This window comes from Tasmannia lanceolata, unplaced genomic scaffold (genome assembly GCF_043159265.1).
Source record: "Tasmannia lanceolata isolate RefF3 unplaced genomic scaffold, GAP_Taslan_0.1 ptg000012l, whole genome shotgun sequence".
NCBI lineage: Eukaryota > Viridiplantae > Streptophyta > Magnoliopsida > Canellales > Winteraceae > Tasmannia > Tasmannia lanceolata.
The window spans coordinates 4005998-4026580 of NW_027518689.1; the positions used below are offsets into that span (position 1 = coordinate 4005998).

At 42.9% G+C, this 20583-nt stretch overlaps 1 protein-coding gene across 1 annotated transcript; it reads left to right on the plus strand.

The window, feature by feature from the left end:
• The first annotated feature begins 710 nt into the window (after positions 1 to 710).
• On the plus strand, positions 711 to 14868 carry LOC143888359 (uncharacterized). Its single transcript, XM_077392750.1, has 2 exons — positions 711 to 1234; positions 14805 to 14868. The coding sequence occupies exons 1-2, from the start codon at positions 711 to 713 to the stop codon at positions 14866 to 14868; spliced, it is 588 nt and encodes a 195-aa protein (XP_077248865.1).
• Positions 14869 to 20583: the final 5715 nt, after the last annotated feature.

Genomic DNA, 20583 nt, shown 5'->3' on the forward strand with positions numbered 1-20583 from the left:
TAGGATTCATGGTCAGTGAAAGAGGAATCGAAGTGGACCCTCAGAAGATCAAGGCTATCCAAGAAATGCAACCACCAAAGACAGAAAAGCAGATTCGTGGATTCCTTGGCAAAGTGCAATACTTGAGGAGATTCATATCCCATTTAACTATGACATGTGAACCCATCTTCAAGTTATTAAAAAAGAATTCCTCCAAGAAATGGAATGAAGAATGTCAGGAAGCATTTGAAAAGATCAAGCAGTGTTTGTCTTTGCCTCCTGTCTTATCCCCAGTCATTCCTGGTCAACCATTGTTGATGTATTTGTCCATCACAGATACAGCAATGGGTTGTATTCTTGCTCAGCAAGATGTAGGATCTAAGAAGGAGAAGCCTATCTACTACATCAGCAAGAAAATGCTAGAGTACGAGATAAAGTACACTATCTTGGAAAAGACTTGTCTAGCATTAGTCTGGGCGACTCAAAGGCTTAGACATTATCTATTATCGAATAAGGTATTTCTGCTTTCACGGATGGATCCGTTGAAGTACTTATTCGAGAAGCCCGCCCTTACAGGAAGAACTGCAAGATGGTTGCTATTGTTATCTGAGTTTGACATCACATACGTCACTCAAAAATCTGTCAAAGGACGGGTTATTGCTGAGGAGCTAGCTGATGCTCCTGTTGAGGAGAATGCTTTTCTGAAAGTTGAGTTTCCTGATGAAGAGATCATGGAACTTGAAGAAGAAATTCCAAGTACCAGATGGATAATGTACTTTGATGGAGCTGTAAACAATCGAGGACAAGGAATAGGAGCAGTGCTTGTATCTCCCAAGAAAGAATACATCCCGATATCCATCAAGTTACAATTCGAATGTACAAATAACATGGCAGAGTACGAAGCTTGTATCGCAGGACTTGAGGCAGCTTTAATTTTGAAAGTCCAAGAGATTGATGTATTTGGAGATTCAATTCTGATAATTTGTCAAACCAACGGTAATTGGAAGACAAGAGAATCAAAATTGATCCCGTATAATTTCTATCTCGAATCTCTGGCCAAGAAATTCAAGAATATCACATTTACCCATCTGTCAAGAACCAAGAATCATTTTGCAGACGCCTTGGCTACCTTAGCCTCGATGTTGGATATTTCTGAGACAATGGAGGTCCAGCCTTTAGCTGTGAGGTCGCAATGGGCTCCAGCGCATGTAAATGCCATTGAGATATCAGCGCGATGTCCAGATGGAAAACCGTGGTATACTGATATCCGAAATCTCATTTCAGGCAATGGACATCCCCCTGAAGCTTCCAGCAAAGAGAGAAAAACTCTTCAGAGATTCGCCGCTAACTTCATCATTTGTGGTGAAGAATTGTACAGAAGATCCTTTGATGGGATTCAGCTTCTGTGTGTTGATGAAGATCAGGCTGCGGAGCTCATTGAACAAACACATGAAGGTGTTTGTGGTCCTCACATGAATGGTAAAATGCTATCAAGGAAGATCCTTAGACTCGGTTTCTATTGGCCCTCAATGGAAACAGATTGTTTCGCATTTGTGAAGAAATGTGTCATAAATGCCAAGTCTATGCGAATCTTATTCATGTGCCTCCGTCAGAGCTGCATTCTATGACTTCACCATGGCCATTCTCAGTATGGGGGATTGATATCATTGGCAAAGTCTATCCTAAATCGTCGAGTGGACACGAGTACATCTTGGTGGCCATTGACTATTTCACAAAATGGATAGAAGCTGCTTCATATGCTTCTATAACTTCCAATACCGTTGCGAAGTTCATCCGTGCGAACATCATTTGCAGATATGGAGTACCTCATGAACTGATTTCTGACAATGGATCTCATTTCAAGAAAGAAGTAGTGCACTTGTGCGAAGAGTTTAAAATCAAGCATCATAAATCATCTCCTTACAGACCGCAGACAAACGGGGCTGTAGAAGCAGCGAATAAGAATATCAAGGTCATAATCAGTAAGATGACCGAGACTTATAAGGATTGGTCGAATAAACTCCCGTATGCTTTGTGGGCTTACAGGACATCGATCAGATCCTCTATAGGTGTAAATCCGTACTCTCTGGTGTATGGAATGGAAGCAGTCCTCCCTGTTGAAGTGAGAATCCCGTCTTTAAGAGTTATGATGGAAGCGAATCTGCCAGAGTCTGAGTGGGCCAAAGCAAGACATGATGAATTGCAGATAATTGATGAAAAGAGGCTCAGAGCCTTATACCACATCCAAGGGTATCAGAGAAGAATCGAAAGGGCATTCAATAAGAAAGTCAAGGTTCGAGACCTGAAACCAGGAGATCTCGTCTTGAAATCTTATCGAGCACCGGTGTTCGATCCCAGAGGAAAATTCAGGCCGAACTGGTCTGGTCCTTACATTGTTGATGAAGTCCTGCCCGGAAAAGCCGTAAGACTCCTCAATGAAAATGGAGAAAAATTAACAGAACCTACAAACCTGGACCAACTAAAGAAGTACTATGCTTAAATACACCAGGAGACCGTCTTTGATCGATCAGAGCCAAAAGCTAACAACCCAAAAGTCAAATACCATTTGCAAACCCTTTGAGCCTAAAAAGAGAGAAAACATTATTTCTTTGATAAATTCAAACCAGGGGCATCTTTTATGACTTGCGTCATAAAAGATATTTAACCTGAACTACGTCATGACCTGATCCCTCTTTATAGGGTACGTAGGTAGCCTGATCAATTCAGGTTCGGTCAAATCTTTCATAACCTCCAAATCTTTCAAATCCTTAAAAACATGAAAGAAAGAACAAAACAAACAATCCTTGAAACCCCAAAAATGGGCGAACTACGCAGACCTGATTCCCATTTCTTTGGGGATACGTAGGCAGTCTGGAGGGCCAGATTCGGTCAAATACATGAAAAATCACCAATATGTAACCTGTTTGAACCCAAGCCTACCTAAAAGTCCTTCTGGTGTATTTTAGGTCAAGGTTTGTAGAGAAACAGAAAGAAAGAAAAAATGATGGAGTCTTAGACCCGCTAGACTGAAAACCCGAAAGGGCGGTCTAGGCAAAAATTAGGGTCATTCACCTGCTAAGTTGAAAACCCGAAAGGGCGGCTTAGGCAAAAATCAAGGTGCAGAGCCTGCTGGATGGAAAATCTGCAAGGGCAGACAGTCCAGGCAAAATATAAGGCATGCAGTCCGCCAAATCAAAAACCTGAAAAGGCGATTTGGTCATGGCAGTGACTTCAAAAGGACAAAATCTCTGAATGCCAGCAAGACTTTCATTTCTTCTGAGGCATTACTCTGAAGTCTGAGTAAGCGCCAGTAGAGATTCTTCTGACACTCTATAAGCTAAGGAGTTAAGACTAAGCAAACCAAAGGGATAATAACCATGACGGAAAACCTGAAAAGAGGAATGAAATACCTTTAAATACGGTTTTCGAAAGATTCTAAGAAGTGGTAGACTGTACCATTTTAAAATAATTATCAGGCTGAAAAGCAGATTCAGTTTCTCTTAGAACCCAAGTCATGTCATGGTCAAAGCCTTCCTTTGTTGTTAGCCACAGTTCATTCCTTATCAAGTCAAGGTTAAACTCCAAAATCTTGTGTGGGGAATCCTGTGTGGTCAATGTCTCTTTAAGGCTGGAGTAATGAAAAAAATGATTAAGTTGTGGATCCTCGAAAGTGATACAGAGCAGAGCAGAGTTCAGAAGGATGGTACTCAGACCATTCAAAGTGTTGGCAGCTGACAAAGAGAGAAGAAAATCATCAGATTCAGTCTGTTGTATATGAAAAGATTTGTAACTTCAAAAATTCAGGAAATGAAACCCCTTTTTACCATTTTCCTTGTGTTTGCTATCCTATGTATTTGTCATGGAAGTAAATTCGTACTAGGGGCATCTTTTATAACCTGTTCAGGTCATAAAAGATATCAAGTGAACTCTGATAATTGAGATAATTATTTTCATTAAATGAAGATAAGAAGAACTTCAGTAGAGCTTTAGTCAAATTCCTCTGAGATTTTTTCTTATCATCTTTTTGAAAACCTATCTCATAATCCCCAGTGGAGTTTCTATCCACAAAATGTAAATAAACCAAGCATTCAAATTAAATCATCTGCATCTGTGCATAAACCGTCTAGCCTCCGAGCTAAAAAATCAAGCTTTTATGCATAAATTCCCTGCCTCCGAGCATAAATCCTTGCCTCTGAGCATAAAACCTTGCTTCCGAGCATAAACCCTGCCTCCGAGCATAAACCCTGCCTCCGAGCATAAATCCCTGCCTCCGAGCATAAACCCTGCCTCTGAGCACAAATCCTTGCCTCCGAGCATAAAATTCTGCCTCTGAGCATAAATTCCTTGCCTCCGAGCATAAAACCCAGCCTCCGAGCATAAAATCCTTGCCTCCGAGCATAAATCATTGCCTCCGAGCATAAATTCCTTGTTTCCAAGCATAAATCTTGCCTCCGAGCATAATTCCTTGCCTCCGAGCATAAATTCCTTGCCTCCGAGCATAAAACCTTGCCTCCGAGCATAAATCCTTGCCTCTGAGCATAAAACCTTGCTTCCAAGCATAAATCCTCGCCTCTGAGCATAAAACCATGATTTTGAACATAGAAACAAGCCTCTGTGCAAAAACTCAGGCCTCCGAGCTAAAATTCCCTAGCATCTAAGCTAAAACCTTTCAACCTCCGTGCATAAACCATTTTGCCTCTGAGCATAAAACCATCCGCCTCTGAGCAGAAAACCAACATTCCTAACAAACCAACCCTTTTATAATCCAACCTTCACCAAGTCATTTTCTCCATCCCGTTCTCTAAATCAATTTTGGGGCTAGTCAAAATGTGACGTCTGTTCAGCTTTGACATTCGCGCGACAAGCACGCTCTGCCAAAGAGGGGCATCTGTAGACACCCCATTTTGACTAAGCCCTAAATCTTCCTGGCTCGTGCCAAATCCATCTGAATCTCAGCATTAGGGTCCCAAACTTCACCCTAGGCTGGATTCGGGTCTCTTTTAACCCACTGCAAAATTTCATCATGATCTGAGCGCGTTTGCCCAGCAAACGGGCTGGATTGGTGTGTGTAGTGTAATGGGGGGTGGCCCACTAGGTTTATATTTTACCTTAAAAAACCTTGTATTTTAGGGAAAATTCAAGTTATCCAAAGACCCTAAGTACCCATGAATACATTTTTGGAAACCTTAAGACCCCAGAAAAATCCCTGCAAAATTCCAGAAAGATCCGACGAAAAAATTCGAAAAAGACAAGCGGAGTTAGTGCAGTTATCAAGCAAGGGGGTGATTTAGCCAGTCAGAGTCGCGCATTTGTGCGCTTATCAATTAGGGTGTGGATATCGGTTCGAAAAAAATGCCTATAAATAGCCCATTAACCCTCATTTAAAAAAAAAAAAATCGCTCAGATCCGAGAGAGAAAGCTTACCTTCATCTCCTCCGGTCGATCATCGGTCGGACTCCGGCCAAGCTTCAACCGATCAACTCTTCATCTCCATTTAGATTTCCATTTTCTGGCAGATTTGAGATCCGACGAACTTCATCTTCTCCGGTTGATCATCTCATATTCTCCGGCGAGCTACTCTTATTTTTCCAATAAAATTCCTTCTTCTCCGATCATATTCCCGTCGGATTCCGGTTAAATTTTGGCCGAAATTTGTCTCTATTTTTTTTTCCTTTTGTCTTGAATTCGTTTTTCTGAAACCCTAGCTATATTTTCTTCTTCTCTGATCTAGTGTTTTGTCGGACTTCAATCAATTTCTGACCGTTGTATGCAAATCTCACAAATAAATCTTGCTTTTTCTTTTTTCCCCGATCGTCATCTCCGATCACCGGAGCTCCATTCATCTGATCCGAACCTCTCCGATCATCCTCATTTTTTCCACCGCTCAGCCACTTCAAATCTCTATCTTCATTCCATTTAAACCCTATTTTCGGCCTTGAGATTTTAGATCCAATCTCAGTAGCTTTAGATTCACATTCCTTTTGTTAAATATAACATCGATCCTCATTTTTTCCGCCAAAATATTAGCCAGATACCGATCTGGTTTGGATCTTTGGATCTGTGTATGTTGTTGGCTTAGATCTGAAAGATCTGAAGCTAAAAAATAATAATCAAGAGTACTGGTAAGGGATAGAAGAGTGCAAGGGCAGCAATAGCAAAAATAGAGATCAACTTCTTCTTTTTCTCATTTGAAAGGTAAGTCTCCTAACATTTTCATATTTTCCACTGGTGCTTGCATGATATCGTTATCTACATTATCTATTTGATTGTATAGCTTGATCTGAGGATTTGCATAAGAAGATGGGTTTTTTTATTTCTATTATTATTAAAATCTGCCCTCCTGAATTTTCTTGATCTGAAATTTGTACTCTGTTTGTAGGTAAGGAAAGATTATTAATTCTTAATGTTTGATCTGAAATCCTTTGAGAGTCCATTGACACAATGCATATGTTGGTGGCTTAACCTTAAGGTCTTATATAGTATATGTCTGCATGATTTGGGATCACTGGAATAGGTTCGTAAAAAATTCATGTCATGATGAGAAGAGAAGAGATGGTTGTCTTGGGTTGAATTGTAAGAATGTGGATGGGATAGTAATGTTACAATGGTTTATAAATCATATGAAGTTAGTTAATCCTTGTCCCAGCTGAATGAAGTTTTAATTGTAGGAGATAAGGCAGATCTTGTGGTTATATGAGCTGTCATCTTCAATGAATAGTAAGAATATTTACTTAATGCTTGTCATCCAAACATTTGTCAGAGTGAAAGTGTAGTAGTACAGATATCAGCACATTCAATTACATTTGATACTTCTGTTCATATTCTGTGTTGATGGTTCAACCCATATCATTTGCAGATCAGTTCAGATTTCGTAATTATACAAAACCAATTAATCTATTTTTGTATTTCATCTCAGACATGGCTGTGTGTATAAATATATTTCTTAAATAAATGGGTATGACTGTGTTGATATATATGGGTTTATGTTTGTATATGCGAAAATGTTTAATGATATATGTATATGTGTGGCTCATTTATCACAGTTCAAGCCTTCATTTAGTCCCTTTATTTTTAGCATGGTCCAGCTGTGTTTACACTATAATATAATTTGGTGTTGTGTTAGCTTTGCCGAGTAAGTCAGGTTGGGTCAAGTTAATTATATTTAGCTAATGGTACATTATATGTTGAGGCACTATTAGTACAATATTCCATCATGTATATTGTTTTATCTTACCTGCTCATTTTTATTTACAAATGATATTAGTACTATCATAATTGGTATATACCTACTTATTCTTCAACCTTATATGCATACAAGAAGTCTAGCTTTGTCATTAGAATTTATAAATTCCTTGTTGTGTACACCTAATCTGCTACTGTTCATTCACATAAAGCATATTAATCTGTTTATCTTGTTTATGGTTTTGATTAATTCATGAGGGATATGTCCGAAATTGTTAAATGGTTAGAAGAATGTTACTTGTTTTTTAAGCTTTTAAAATGTTTATAGAATCCTTGTGAGAGACAGGTTTTTGTCTCATTTACAGAGGCCCCTTTTAAAGAGGCTTGCTTAGCCTCATTTAGTAGAGCATCTTCATAAGTGAAAGACTAACTTAGTCTTGTGTTAGTTGCCTCTTTCATTTTTATTGCAAGGGCGATGAAGGCGATAGCCTAAGCCCACCCTTAGAGGGATTTATTGGATTATGATAATACCCTCTCCCCTCTTCTTTCCTCTTATTTAATTTTGAGTTAGATTCTGAAGATAAATGGATTGTTCAGGTGAGATTATATCAAAGTTCATTATACTCATTCATTTTTATTTAAATAAATTGTTAATAGGAAGAAGGAGATCAGATGACTACTCTATTCGATATTATCGACATGAGTACTGTCTGATCTCAAGGCGGGATTAGAAATATTATCATGTGTATTTGATATCAGATGATTACTTTGGCATCATCTGATTTCATTGGAGTCCCCGTATTGGGGTTTGTGGTTGGTTTTGAAGTGTTTGATATTGTTTTTACTTTATTAGGCTATCCAGCGGCTGGTCTGGACTAATTAATGTTATTTATCATTTTATGATTGCTATTAGATTGTATATTCTTCTTTGCTTAGCACTTGATTTATTTTTAGAATAAAATTTGCGATTATCTGGTAGCCTTTTCTTCTCTTTTTGATAGATTAACACAGTCTTATAGATTTCTGTTAAAATTCTTTAGATATTAGAATTCCTTCTCGTTGCGAGGGCGATGAAGGCGATAGCCCAAGCCCATCTTAAAGGGGAGAATTACTAAGTCTCAGTAATACCCTCTCCCTTCTCTTTCTTTCTATAGAGACTTCTTAGCCTTTTTCTTGTAGGGCGATGAAGGCGCTAGCCCAAGCCCATCTTTTAGGGAGACCTGCTTGGTCCGTGTAGTATCCCTCTTCCTTTTGTCTTTTTAAAGATAGCCTCAAGTCATTAGATCTTTCCATTCATCGCCAGGGCGATGAAGGTGATAGCCTAAGCCCATCCTAGGAGACTTGCCCAGTCTTGCTAGCATTTTTCTCTGTCTCATCCTTATGCTGAGGAGACTTGCCCAATCTTGCTAGCATTTTTCTTTATCCTACCTCTATGTCTAAGAGACTTATCCAGTCTCATTTTCTTGCTAGACCTCCTCTTTGTGCGTCTTTTGGTTTTGGGAGAACACCTTACTCGGCTTGGCATCATACCCCGACCCTTATGGGTATTGGGTTGCACATTTGTTGCACCCTAGGGCTAGGTAGCTGTCCGGCCCGGCTGGGTGTTTTACCTTTGCCAAATATGCACAAGGTCTCTTTTTCCTTGTTAGCATTTTTCTTTATCTTACCTCTGTGTCTAAGAGACTTACCCAGTCTCATTTTCTTGCTAAACCTCCTCTTTGTGCATCGTTTGGTTTTGGGAGAACACCTTTCTCGGCTTGGCAACATACCCCTTACCCTTATGGGTATTGGGTTGCACATTTGTTGCACCCTAGGGCTAGGTAGCTGTCCGGCCCGGCTGGGTGTTTTACCTTTGCTAAATATGCGCAAGGTCTCTTTTTCCTTGTTACTTGTGAGTTTTATCTTAGCTTGATAGTCTCACTAGCACCCTTCTTTATCTCTTTTTCTTTTAGGAGACAGGTTTTGTCTCATTAGCACCTCCTTCTTAGAATCCTATTTTCAGAGTCAGTCCTTAGCCTAGGAGTCTGTCCTTAGCTAGAGAGTCTGTTTTTCTTTCAGGAGTCAGTCCTATCATCATAGGGGTTAGGATTTTATCCAACCTCTCATCAAATCTTGTGTTTTTCTATCCGCTCTTGTAAGGTATAGGATGCTGTCCAACCCTTGCAGAGTTGTTATTCTGTTCATTCCCCCCGCAAAGCATAGGATGCTGTCCAACCTTTGCGGGGTATCAGGAGTCTGTCCTCCCCTTATGATGATAGGATTATACCCCCTTGAGTTAAAAACATTTAAAAACAACAAAAACATCTGAAAAACCAAAAATCTCAAAAATCTTGAGTCATTAGGAGTAGTTAGGAAATCTGTTCCGAACTACGTTGGCTTGATCCTCTTCCACGAGGTACGTAGTGCAGCTTGGGATCTTTATCCCAAGTCCAGCCAAACCTTTAAAAATAAACATTTCGAACCTTCAAAAATACAAAACTTCTTCAAAACCTTTTCAAAAAGATCTTCCCATAGAGTTAGGAGTCCGTCCTAGTTTGTTTGGGGTGTTTTAGAGTTAGGAGTCTGTCCTGATTTGTATTGATATGGTGTGTCCTGTCGTGTGAGTGTCCCTAGAGTTAGGAGGCCTCAAGTCGATCGGCTAGACATTTAGTCGAACCGATGGCTAGACTAGGAAGCATATAGTTAGCCCATGGTTTTCCTTAGGTTGCACAGCCTAGTTACACATAGGATGTAGGACCCACCTGCATTAGCTTAAGGCTAATCAACTTACATTAGTTAGGGCATATAGAGAGTCCTGAAAATTACAATTCACTTGAATTTAAGCAATCATACAAAAAAAGCTTTAAAAATCAGTTGAGTCTAATGGATCGAGTCTAGGATAGCGGTTCTAGATGGTTAGGCATAGTAGTTTGGAATAGGGCATCGAACTACGTTGACTCCGATTCTTTCCGAGGCTGGGATACGTAGAGCAGCTGGGATGGATGGCCATCTTGGTCCGAGTCAGGTCGCATTAGAGTTAGGACTCATTTTGTCCAGTCAGGTATAGATTTGATTTGTGTTGTATGTTTTTACTGTGTTTTCTTACTTTCATGTACAGATCCTATACATTTAGCTGTATCATGCATGTGTTTGCACACCAGAACTTAGACACCCATTAGGCATGTCACTTATAACCTAGTTTTGCTTAGGTGACACATCTTTCATTTATTTTGTGTATGTGTTTAATTTTCATCTCTGAGACATGCATGATTAGGTAGACGTCTTTTCGGAGATTTGTGTTCCCATTTCATATGATTTTCGCCCAAAACTCTTCAAAATTATTAAGTAAATGGCATAAGAGACCAGGTGTTTGCACTTGGGCGGATGAGGTGCTCTTTAGACCTTCCGAATTCGTAATCAGGCACGAACCTTTTTTTATAATCTCTGGTTATCCGTTGCAACAGAGCATAGTGTGGGATCCAGGGCCTACTTCCCTGGATGACGACTCTTCTTTGTATAAGGTACGCCTCGAATCTGGGCTAGTCCCCGAATCGAGAGGTATCTCACCTTTGTATCGCCACTCATGCTGTGAGAGGCATTTCTTCTTTCGAGAGTTCCTTGGTAGAGCTCTCCATTCACGTGGATGATCCATATGAGACTGCTAGTGTGGGGCACGCTCCCCGCCGCCTCTCTCGGATCGGGGTCCACAGTATGCAAATGGAAGTAATCTGTGTGTGAAGTAGACTGGCGTTTGTTGGACTTGTTAAGTACCCTATCAGGTATGGTATATTGATGTAAATTTTGGTGTTTCCTTCTTGCATATGGGGAATTAGAAATTAGATATGTATATATATATAAGGAAATGACATCTGCACTTTTATTTTAAGAACGGGTGTGAGAGTTCATTTTGAGAGTTTCTAATTAGTTGTTAAAGGCTCTGATAAAATTCCTAAAAACTATCAACATCAAACTAAACAAATGCTTAGTAAAAGGGTGAGGCGTGTGACTATCGAAAGGGATTGTGGATATCAACAATGTTTTTCCTAAACTTATGAATGAAGATATTCCGTCAGTAGAGTTCACCTACTTAATTGGGAGCAAATGTGTCAATCAAGAGAGCAATTGTGTCAATCTGGTGGTCTCGGAATTAAGAAAATTAAAGTCCAAATATGCTCTATTGGCTAATCGGAATTAAGAAAATCATAATCTAAAATATAGCTTTTTGGGATAAGTGGTGAGAGTCATCAATAACTATGGAGAGTTTGGTCTAAAGATAATTTACTTTCAAGTTTTTGAGTGTTATGAAAATATTCCTCAGGCTTGGCATGTTTGGTTGATTGGCCTTCCATGTAGAAGGCCAAGAAGATTGAATATCAAAACTCCTCATCCATCTTTCTATGTGGTAATGGTGCAAATTCATTCTTTTGGTTGGACAATTGGTGTGAGAATATTTTGGTTAAATCAATTCTTGATCTTTTTTTTCCCTAAAGTAGTTAACCTTAAGCCTCGATTGTTAACTATCTTCTCAGGGTGAGGGCTTCTGTTGGCTATGTTACTTTTTGTTAACTATCTTCATGGTGAGTGACCAATACTTTCTCTTGTTGTTTGTGTTGATGAGTTAGCATGAGCACAATGACATATTGTCAGTCAAATCATATTACTATTTGATCATTGTCTCCCCTTGCCCCTAGATTTGCCAACATTTGGAACTCCCTTGCTTATTCTATAGCCTATCTTCTTATGATTTTTTTCATAACAATTCAGTAAGACCAGTTGGTCAATAGACATATCCATGATTCAAGGACGATTATGGTTAATTCATCATAAATTGAAAGTCTCTCTAGAGAAAATTAATTACGGTTGGTTCAAGTTTTCTTTTTTTCTTTTGTTAAAAAAGTAGGAAATTTTAGAACTATTTTCCTTTCCAAACTTTTCCAAAAAAATTCTAATGAATAGAACAATATCATATCTCTTAAGCAAGAAAGTAACCCTGGGACAATATCTTATCTCTAGATCCTATAGGCTTTCCCTGCCGACGGTGAGGACCTACACCAGTGAGTAGAGGATGATAAGTGGCCAAAAAACTAGGAAATATTGTCATCATATTTTGGGTTTAGAGTTTTTGTTTCCCTGTTTTTCAGGCTTTCCATACCCTCATCATTGGGTAAACTAATATTCCAGGAAAAAAAAACTCTTGGAAAAATATGCCTTTTTTTGGGCGATGATAAATTAGCACCCTCTGTAGGATAATTCACACTCCTTTAAAGGAGGTTATGTGGCAGGCTTTAACGCTTTTTTACGTTTAAAGGGGTGCGAATTATCCTACAGTGGGTGCGAATTTATCATTGCCCATTTTCTAAAATGGCAATGAATTAAATTATTAAAGAAACAGACTGAGAAGACTCCGACGATCGAGGTGATCAATACAGTACAGGCCACAAGAAAAAGGAATGCAACATAAACTAATAGGGAGAAGATAATTTCACTCTCCCTGCATTAGGTGCACGCTCTCCTTATAACGCGATTTGACGTGAAAGGTGGTGACTTTAATGCTTTTTGACGTCAAATAATGTTATAAGGGGAGCACATGTGTAATGTAGGGGGTGAAAATATCATCGTCCAAATGAATAACACATTCAGTGAGGAGAAAATCAGAACCTTCCAACTCCTCCCAAGAGACACCTCACCTGATTAACTAGCCTGTCAGCCTCGCTATTGGCTGATCTTCTCACATGACAATCCCTCAACCCAATCCGAGTTATCGTCAATCTATCTTGCAAACTCCAACGATGTGACGTTCTTCCCTTCAGCCATCTAGAAACATCAAACAAAATATTTTGCTTAATGAATAAAATCTCTAGAAATTAATATCGTCTCTAGTTAGAAAGAAAATCCAGGTGACACAGCTCATATTCTTTGTACATAAAGCAGCTGGAGGGGTAGAAATCTTAGAGCATGTAGGGCTACTCAATCCCCCGTTTTAGTCCCATTCCAATCCAAGAAGAAATAAGATGGTGAATCTTCCTTCCATGGTTCTTTTTCTCAAGAAATTACTAATCAACCTTGAGGACAAGGTTGGAGTTAAGGGTGTGAGGATGTTATGAATATATTTTTCTTTTTTTGATGATTTTTATATTGCAGGAGGTTTCTATTTTCTCCTTTTCGTTTCCTATTTTGCTCTCCTTATTTTTTATAAGATGTAGATGCCGTATGGCTTTGGTGCAAGTAATAATTAAATTTAATGTATTTATCACATTGGAGGTCGAGTTTCCTCGAATTAACTCATTGGAGGCCTGAGTTTCCTCGAATTAACTCTCCGTCGCTCTCGACCTTCTTTTCTATTTTCTGTTTTGATGGAACAATGTTCTATCAGTCCACGCTTTTGGTCGGAATGTCGATCGTCCCGCCGGGAGGACTAGTTGCCGATTGCCGAAGCTCCGTCGGCAGCTATGTTAAATGCTCGAATGCCTCATGATGAGGACAAGACCAACATGGCCGATGTTCTCTGCCTATATATGCTTCCTCCCACTTCTCGTTACTCTTTAAGTTGACCCGACTGAGTGGAGTTGAACACACCCGAGTCCAGTCATACGTACGACACTGAGTTGATAAAGATTTCCTTAGGGCCCACATTTGCATACCTCATGTTTTTGTATTTTTATTTGGATTTGAGTTTTGGTTACAAAATACATCAATCACCTCATGCTGATGTTGAGACACTGCACCAGCAAGGTCAAGGAGCAGCGAAGGTGAAGGTAATTACCACAAATATTGATTTTCAAATAATGTCTTGCAGAACAGATTTGAAAATTAGATTTTTTTTTTCACATTTGTAGCTGATTTGGAAATCTAAGGATCTGATCCAGCGACAAATCTAAAATACAAATGCGAGGAATCCAAATCTAAATCTTGTGGATATCCGAATTTGGCCCTATATCCTGGGGAAGTGGCACAATCAGAAGTGGAGGCCCAACGAAAATCAATGAAGACAAATAAGTGGAAGTGTCTAAATTTATGGGCTGCGTTATATGTCCCTCAATGGTCAAAGTAATATAAAACTACTCGTATCCCCTATTTTGTAACATAGCTTTCTTATTAGGGATTTTCCAACATAAATTTCCTATTCATTTGCCATGGACCATCTCAGAAGTCATTTCGTGGGCCGGCTGTTGCATTAGAGAGCAGCCATGTAGCCTTACTTTTCAACAGATTTTGTCTTATTCATTTAATTCATCTGAGGTGGCTGCTTTCTTATGCAACAGCTGGCCTGCGAAATGCCTTTTGCAATGATCCCTAGCAAATCCCTTCTTTTATTAATGTTAGTTTTTATCTTTATATCAATATGACCATAATCTCAAATGTGGCGTATAGTTTGTTTTACCTTATCGATGGTTGTTCCGCCGGCGGAATTAACTTACAGGGATGGAGTTATATATTATCTCAGTGAGATTCCCGCATATATTTCAAGTGTTCTTGGTTAATCCCATCCATCTTGTATTCATAAAGATTGTTGGGGTTAGTGATCTTCAACCATCCCTATTACTTAAGTTAAATAAAGTAGCTTATAAAGGCTCTCTACTGTTCTTTATAGATGTACCCTTTTTTATTATCTTCTATCGTTTGATTGTGATCTTCACTCAATATGTTTTAGATTATCATTACAGGAATGGAGTTATAGATGATCTCATTGGTATTCTTAGAGATGTCATTACAGGAATGGAGTTATAGATGATCTCATCCCTTCCTGTCTTGTATTCTTAGATATGGTTGCGATTAGTAATTGATGGGGTGTAAAAACTCAAGCCTATCACAGGCCCACACTTGTCCTGGATTAGGTAAACTCAAGCCTATCACAGGCCGACACCTGTCCTGGAGTAGGTAAACTCAAGCCTATCACAGGCCGACACCTGTCCTGGAGGAGGTAAACTTAAGCCTATCACAGGCCGACACCTGTCCTGGAGTAGGTGAATTTAAGCCTACCACAGGCCTGCACCTGTCCTGGCGTAGGTCATCCCACGTCATCGAGTTTCCCTCTATAAAAGGGGGTTCAAAGCTCAAACCAAAGGGTAAGGCACAACCTCTCCAAAACCCTTAAACTAGCTCTGCACTCCTGCTCATATACTGACTTGACTGTCGAAGGGCCTGTCCGGAGTAACACCCGGGTTGGTCTTCTGACCTCGTTTGCTTCTGTGCAGAACACAGTTCCTTCATTTCAGTCTAGCTGGACTCAGCTCCTTCACTTCGATTTCCCGGGACTCAACTCCTCGGGTCATCCAGCTCAGCTCTTACGTCATTGTCGTACATGTTACCGATTTTCGGTCTAACAGATTGGCGCCATCCGTGGGACCCCAGAACTAAAAGTTGTTCAGATCTCTTATAAAAATGGCAGGGCGCAAGAGTGCGCGGGTACCAACTACACGGACTGATCGAGCCGTGCTGTCTCGCAGAACTCGAAGTGAGCGAATCGCCTCGCTGATGGTGGCAGCCTCTGCTACAGCTGAACAGAGCCCTGCTCGCTCAGAACACCTCAATCCTGCACCTACTCCGGATCAAGTTCAAGCCCTTTTTCAGCAGATGACGGCCCTCGTCGGTCAGTACCAGCAACTACTTCAAGCGCCTCCCCAACCTCCTCCAGAAGCTCCACGACCTATACGGGAAAGATCGAATTTCCACAAGGGAGAGTCGGCACGCCAAGGAAAAGACCGGACTCACCACTCGAGGCAAGTTCATCCCCCCAGAGCCAGGCATGCTCATATAGAGCCACACTGCCGCCAGAGGCTGCGGTCCCGCTCTGCACAAAGGCACCGAGCTCATGAAGGACGCGCACCCCAAGAGAAGTCCCGGCCTCGTCGAAGGAGTCCGGACAGTCAGTCCAGCTCTGCGGCGAGCCTGTCAGTTGAGAGAAACAGGCCGCTGGACCAACCGGACTGCAGAGGTGATCCAATGCTTCAAAGGATGGAAGAAATGGATCACCGCATAGAAGAGCTGGCAAGAGATCAGAGCCGGCCTACTGTGCGGGCATTCTCAAGCAGAACGCCGTTTACCGACGACGTCATGGGTGCCCCAGCACCCAGAGGATTTAAAATGCCAACCATCCCGCATTATGATGGAACCACTGACCTTGTGGATCACTTGGAAACGTTCAGGACGATGATGCTCCTCCACGGAGCGTCCGACGGCTTCCTCTGCAGAGCATTCCCGACAACACTAACCGGTGCGGCCTGGGACTGGTACTCCAGGATCAAACCGAACTCCGTCAGCAGCTTTGAAGATTTTGGGGACGATCTGGTCCGCCATTTCATGAGTAGCCGCAGGCCAAGGAAAACAACAGCCTCCTTGATGGCCTTGCGCCAGGAGGACAATGAGCCTCTGAAAATGTTCGTCCGCCGCTTCAACAGGGAGGCACTCCAAGTGCCAAACCTAGATCCCTCACCTGCCATGAATGCGCTCCTCGCGGGTGCTAGATCCAACGACTTCCGCCGGTCAGTAGCTCGCCAAATTCCGCACTCACTGGCAGATCTAATGGCCGGGGCAGAGGAATATATATCAGTAGAAGAAACGCTGGCAGCCCTAGACTTGACTCGGAGGAGAACCTCTGAGGATAAGAGCCCTACCAAGCAGCGTAGGGATGATAGAGCCGCCAGAAGAGAGAAGTCCCCCCAGAGGAGAGAAGAGAACTTCACGCCTCTCAACACCTCCCGGAAGCACATACTGGCCGCTATCAGCGGAGAAGAATTCGTGAGGTGGCCAGCTAGAATGATCTCCAAGGGAAATAAGAGAGACCAATCAAAATACTGTCGGTTCCACAGGGACCACGGCCACGACACGGACGAATGCTGGCAACTCAAGGAAGAAATCGAGCAGTTGATTGGCCGGGGCTATTTGAAAAAATACGTCCGGAGCGACGGCCGCAGACTAGACAGAAGAGAGAAGAGTCCTCCGGGTCATTGCCCTCGACGGTCGCAGCCGCCCCCTGTCTGGAACCAATCTCCTCTGCCACCTAGCTCACAACCAGAGGCGTCGCGATCCCAGCCAAGGGGGGTCATCGGTACAATTATGGGCGGACCGGCCGCTGGAGGCACATCCTCCGCCGCTCGCAAAGCATACGCTCGCCTGGTAAACGCCGTGCACACATGCAGTAAAAAGTCGAAGACGGAGAATGAAATCTCCTTTTCAGACGCAGACCTGGACAACCTGATTCTGCCTCACGACGACGCACTGGTCTTAACCATGCTCGTCGCAAACTGGGAAGTAAAGAAAATCCTTGTGGACAACGGGAGTTCGGCAGACATTTTGTACTATCACGCTTTCCAGAAAATGATGATAGGCGACGACCGCTTGAATTCTGCGAACTCGGATCTGTTCGGTTTCTCAGGAGAGGTTGTGAAGGTAGAGGGGCAGATTGAACTTCCAGTCCTCGTCGGAGAACAGCCCTGCCAAGCGTTCACCATGGTCAATTTCCTGGTAGTGAGGGCCACGTCGGTCTATAACGCTATCCTAGGGCGACCTGGCCAGAACTTGATTCGTGCGGTGGCTTCAGCGAATCACAAGAAGATGAAATTCATAACGCCAAACGGTGTGGGTGAAGTTCGGGGAGACCAACCCCAATCCAGGGAGTGCTATGCAATGGCACTCAAAGGCAAAAATGCAGTGGAATCGCTGCCGATTGAGCTACTTGATCTGAGGGACGAATTTCGAGGGACTCAATCTGCCGAAGACCTCATTTCCGTTCCGCTGAGCCCAGATGATAATGATAAACTCGTTCAGATCGGCTCCTCTCTAAGAAGCAATATCCAGCACCATCTCACCGAGTTTCTTCAAGACAATGCAGATGTCTTTGCGTGGGCTCCCGTTGACATGCCCGGCATTGACCCGGAGATCAGCACGCACAGACTCGGTGTTGACTCAACTTGTAGGCCGGTGAAACAGAAAAAAGGCATTTCGCTTTCGAAAGACGGCAGGCGATAAAAGAAGAAGTGGAGAGGCTTTTGAAGGCCGACTTCATTCGAAAAATCCAGTATCCGGACTGGTTGGCAAACGTAGTCTTAGTGAAGAAAACAAATGGGAAGTGGAGGACCTGCATTGATTTCACCGATCTGAACAAGGCCTGTCCCAAGGACAGTTATCCGCTCCCGAAAATCGACCAGCTCATTGATGCCACCGAAGGTCACGATCTGCTGAGCTTCATGGATGCCTTCTTCGGGTATAACCAAATCAGAATGTAAGAGTCAAACATACCAAAGACTTCGTTTGTGACAGATCAGGGGACCTACTGCTACCGAGTCATGCCCTTCGGCCTCAAAAATGCCGGAGCCACTTATCAAAGGCTCGTGAACAGACTTTTTCAGAAGCAGATCGGCCATAACATGGAAGTCTATGTCGATGATATGCTGGTCAAAAGCCGAACTGCACAGGATCATGTGTCTGATCTAAGAGAAATATTTCAGGTCCTGAGAAAGCACAGCTTGAAGCTCAACCTCACCAAGTGCACTTTCGGCGTCAGCTCCGGAAAGTTCTTAGAATTTATGGTAAGCCAGAGAGGAATAGAGGCCAGTCCAGAAAAGATCAGGGCCGTGGTGGAGCTCACTCCACCAAAAACTATCAAAGAAGTGTAACGGCTCACAGGAATGGTGACCGCGTTGGGGCGCTTTATCTCGAAATCTGCAGAGAGGTGCCTACCCTTCTTCAACGCAGTCAAAGGACTCAAGGCTGCGCCTTGGACAGAGGAATGCCAAACTGCATTCGAAGAATTAAAGCAGTATCTATCCTCTCCACCACTGTTGACAAAGCCGGAGCCAGGTGAGGAGCTACTCCTGTATCTGTCCGTAAGCCCCATGGCTCTAGCAGCCGTCCTAGTTCGTGAAGAGCACCGCCAGCAAAAGCCTGTCTATTATGTCAGCAAAGTTCTCCATGACGCCGAAATCAGGTACCAGCGGGTCGAGAAACTGGCTTACGAGCTGGTAATGGCAGCCAGGAAGTTGAGGCCGTATTTTCAAGCCCACACTATAAAAGTCCTGACTGATCAGCCGCTCAGGCAAGTTCTCCACAGACCAGACATCTCGGGACGGCTCGTAAAATGGGCCGTAGAGCTGAGCGAGTTTGATATCCAGTACATACCAAGATCGGCGATCAAGGCTCAACTACTGGCCGACTTCGTGGCCGAGTGCACCATCCCCCAGCAAATCACCGAATCTGAAGTTGTTCAAACCCCAGTTGTGGAAAAGTCAATCACGACTGAGGAATGCACAGCAGGGGGGACTGAAGCAGAAATCATCCCCTCACTAGCAGAGCAGGGTCTATCAACCGCCGAACCACTCTGGGAAGTGTACGTGGAAGGGTCTTCGAACAAGGGTGGCTGCGGAGCCGGTCTGATTCGCACCGGACCTGATAACTCCACTGCAGATTATGCCTTGAGGTTCGAATTCCGCGCGTCCAACAATGAGGCAGAGTATGAAGCCCTCCTTGCCGGAATGAACCTCGCAGTCCAGACCAGAGCCCAGAGGCTTAAAGCGTACTGCGACTCCCAGCTGGTTGCAAACCAGATTCAAGGAGTGTATGAGGCCCGCGACGAGCGTATGATCAAATATCTCTCCAAGGTCCGCCAGCTAGCCAGCAAGTTCAAAAGTTTTGAGGTCATCAGAATCCCCAGAACAGAGAATGCAAAAGCAGATGTGCTGTCCAAGCTTGCCGCCTCCGGATACACTACTCTTGGGAGTATATGCATGGAGTTCTTACAGAAATCCAGTATCGAAAGTGAGGCCGGTGAAGTAATGTAGGTGGAGAATGAGTCGTGCTGGATGGACGAAATCATTGAGTACCTGCGCAGTGGTAAACTTCCTGAAGCCAAGAAAGAAGCCCGCAAAGTGATACAGAGAGCCGCCCGATTTTCCCTCAGTGGCGAGAGTCTGTACAAAAGATCGTACACCCTCTCGTACCTAAAGTGCCTCCGGCCCGGCGACGCCGCTTACGCCCTGCAAGAGACGCACGAAGGGATCTGCGGAGAACATCTGGGGAGCAAGGCCCTGGCGATCAAAGTGTTGCTCAGAGGCCTATACTGGCCTACCTTAAGGCAAGACGCACTGAGTCTGGTTAAAAGGTGCGAGAGATGCCAGAAATTCTCTCCCACTATCCACCAGCTTGCTGTGTCGATGGCCCCGATCATCAGCCCACTCCCCTTCGCAGTATGGGGGATGGACATTCTGGGGCCCTTCCCACCGCCTCTGGGAAGCGCGCGTTTGTAGTAGTTGCGATTGACTATTTTACCAAGTGGGTGGAGGCTGAACTTCTAGCCCAGATCACAGAGCAAAACGTTCAGAACTTCTTCTGGAAGTTAGTAGTTTACAGATTTGGGATTCCCCGCGTTTTGATAACAGACAACGGTAGACAATTCGACTGCTGCAACTTCCAAAAATTCTGCTATGACTTGAGGATTGAGCAGAGATT

Excerpts from the sequence above, each read along its gene's own strand:
- LOC143888359 (XM_077392750.1), top strand. The coding sequence starts at position 711 with ATGGAACTTGAAGAAGAAATTCCAAGTACCAGATGGATAATGTACTTT. Across the intron at positions 1,235-14,804 it reads TGTCCAGATGGAAAACCGTG|GAATGGAGTTATAGATGATC; the intron begins GTATACTGATAT and ends TTATCATTACAG.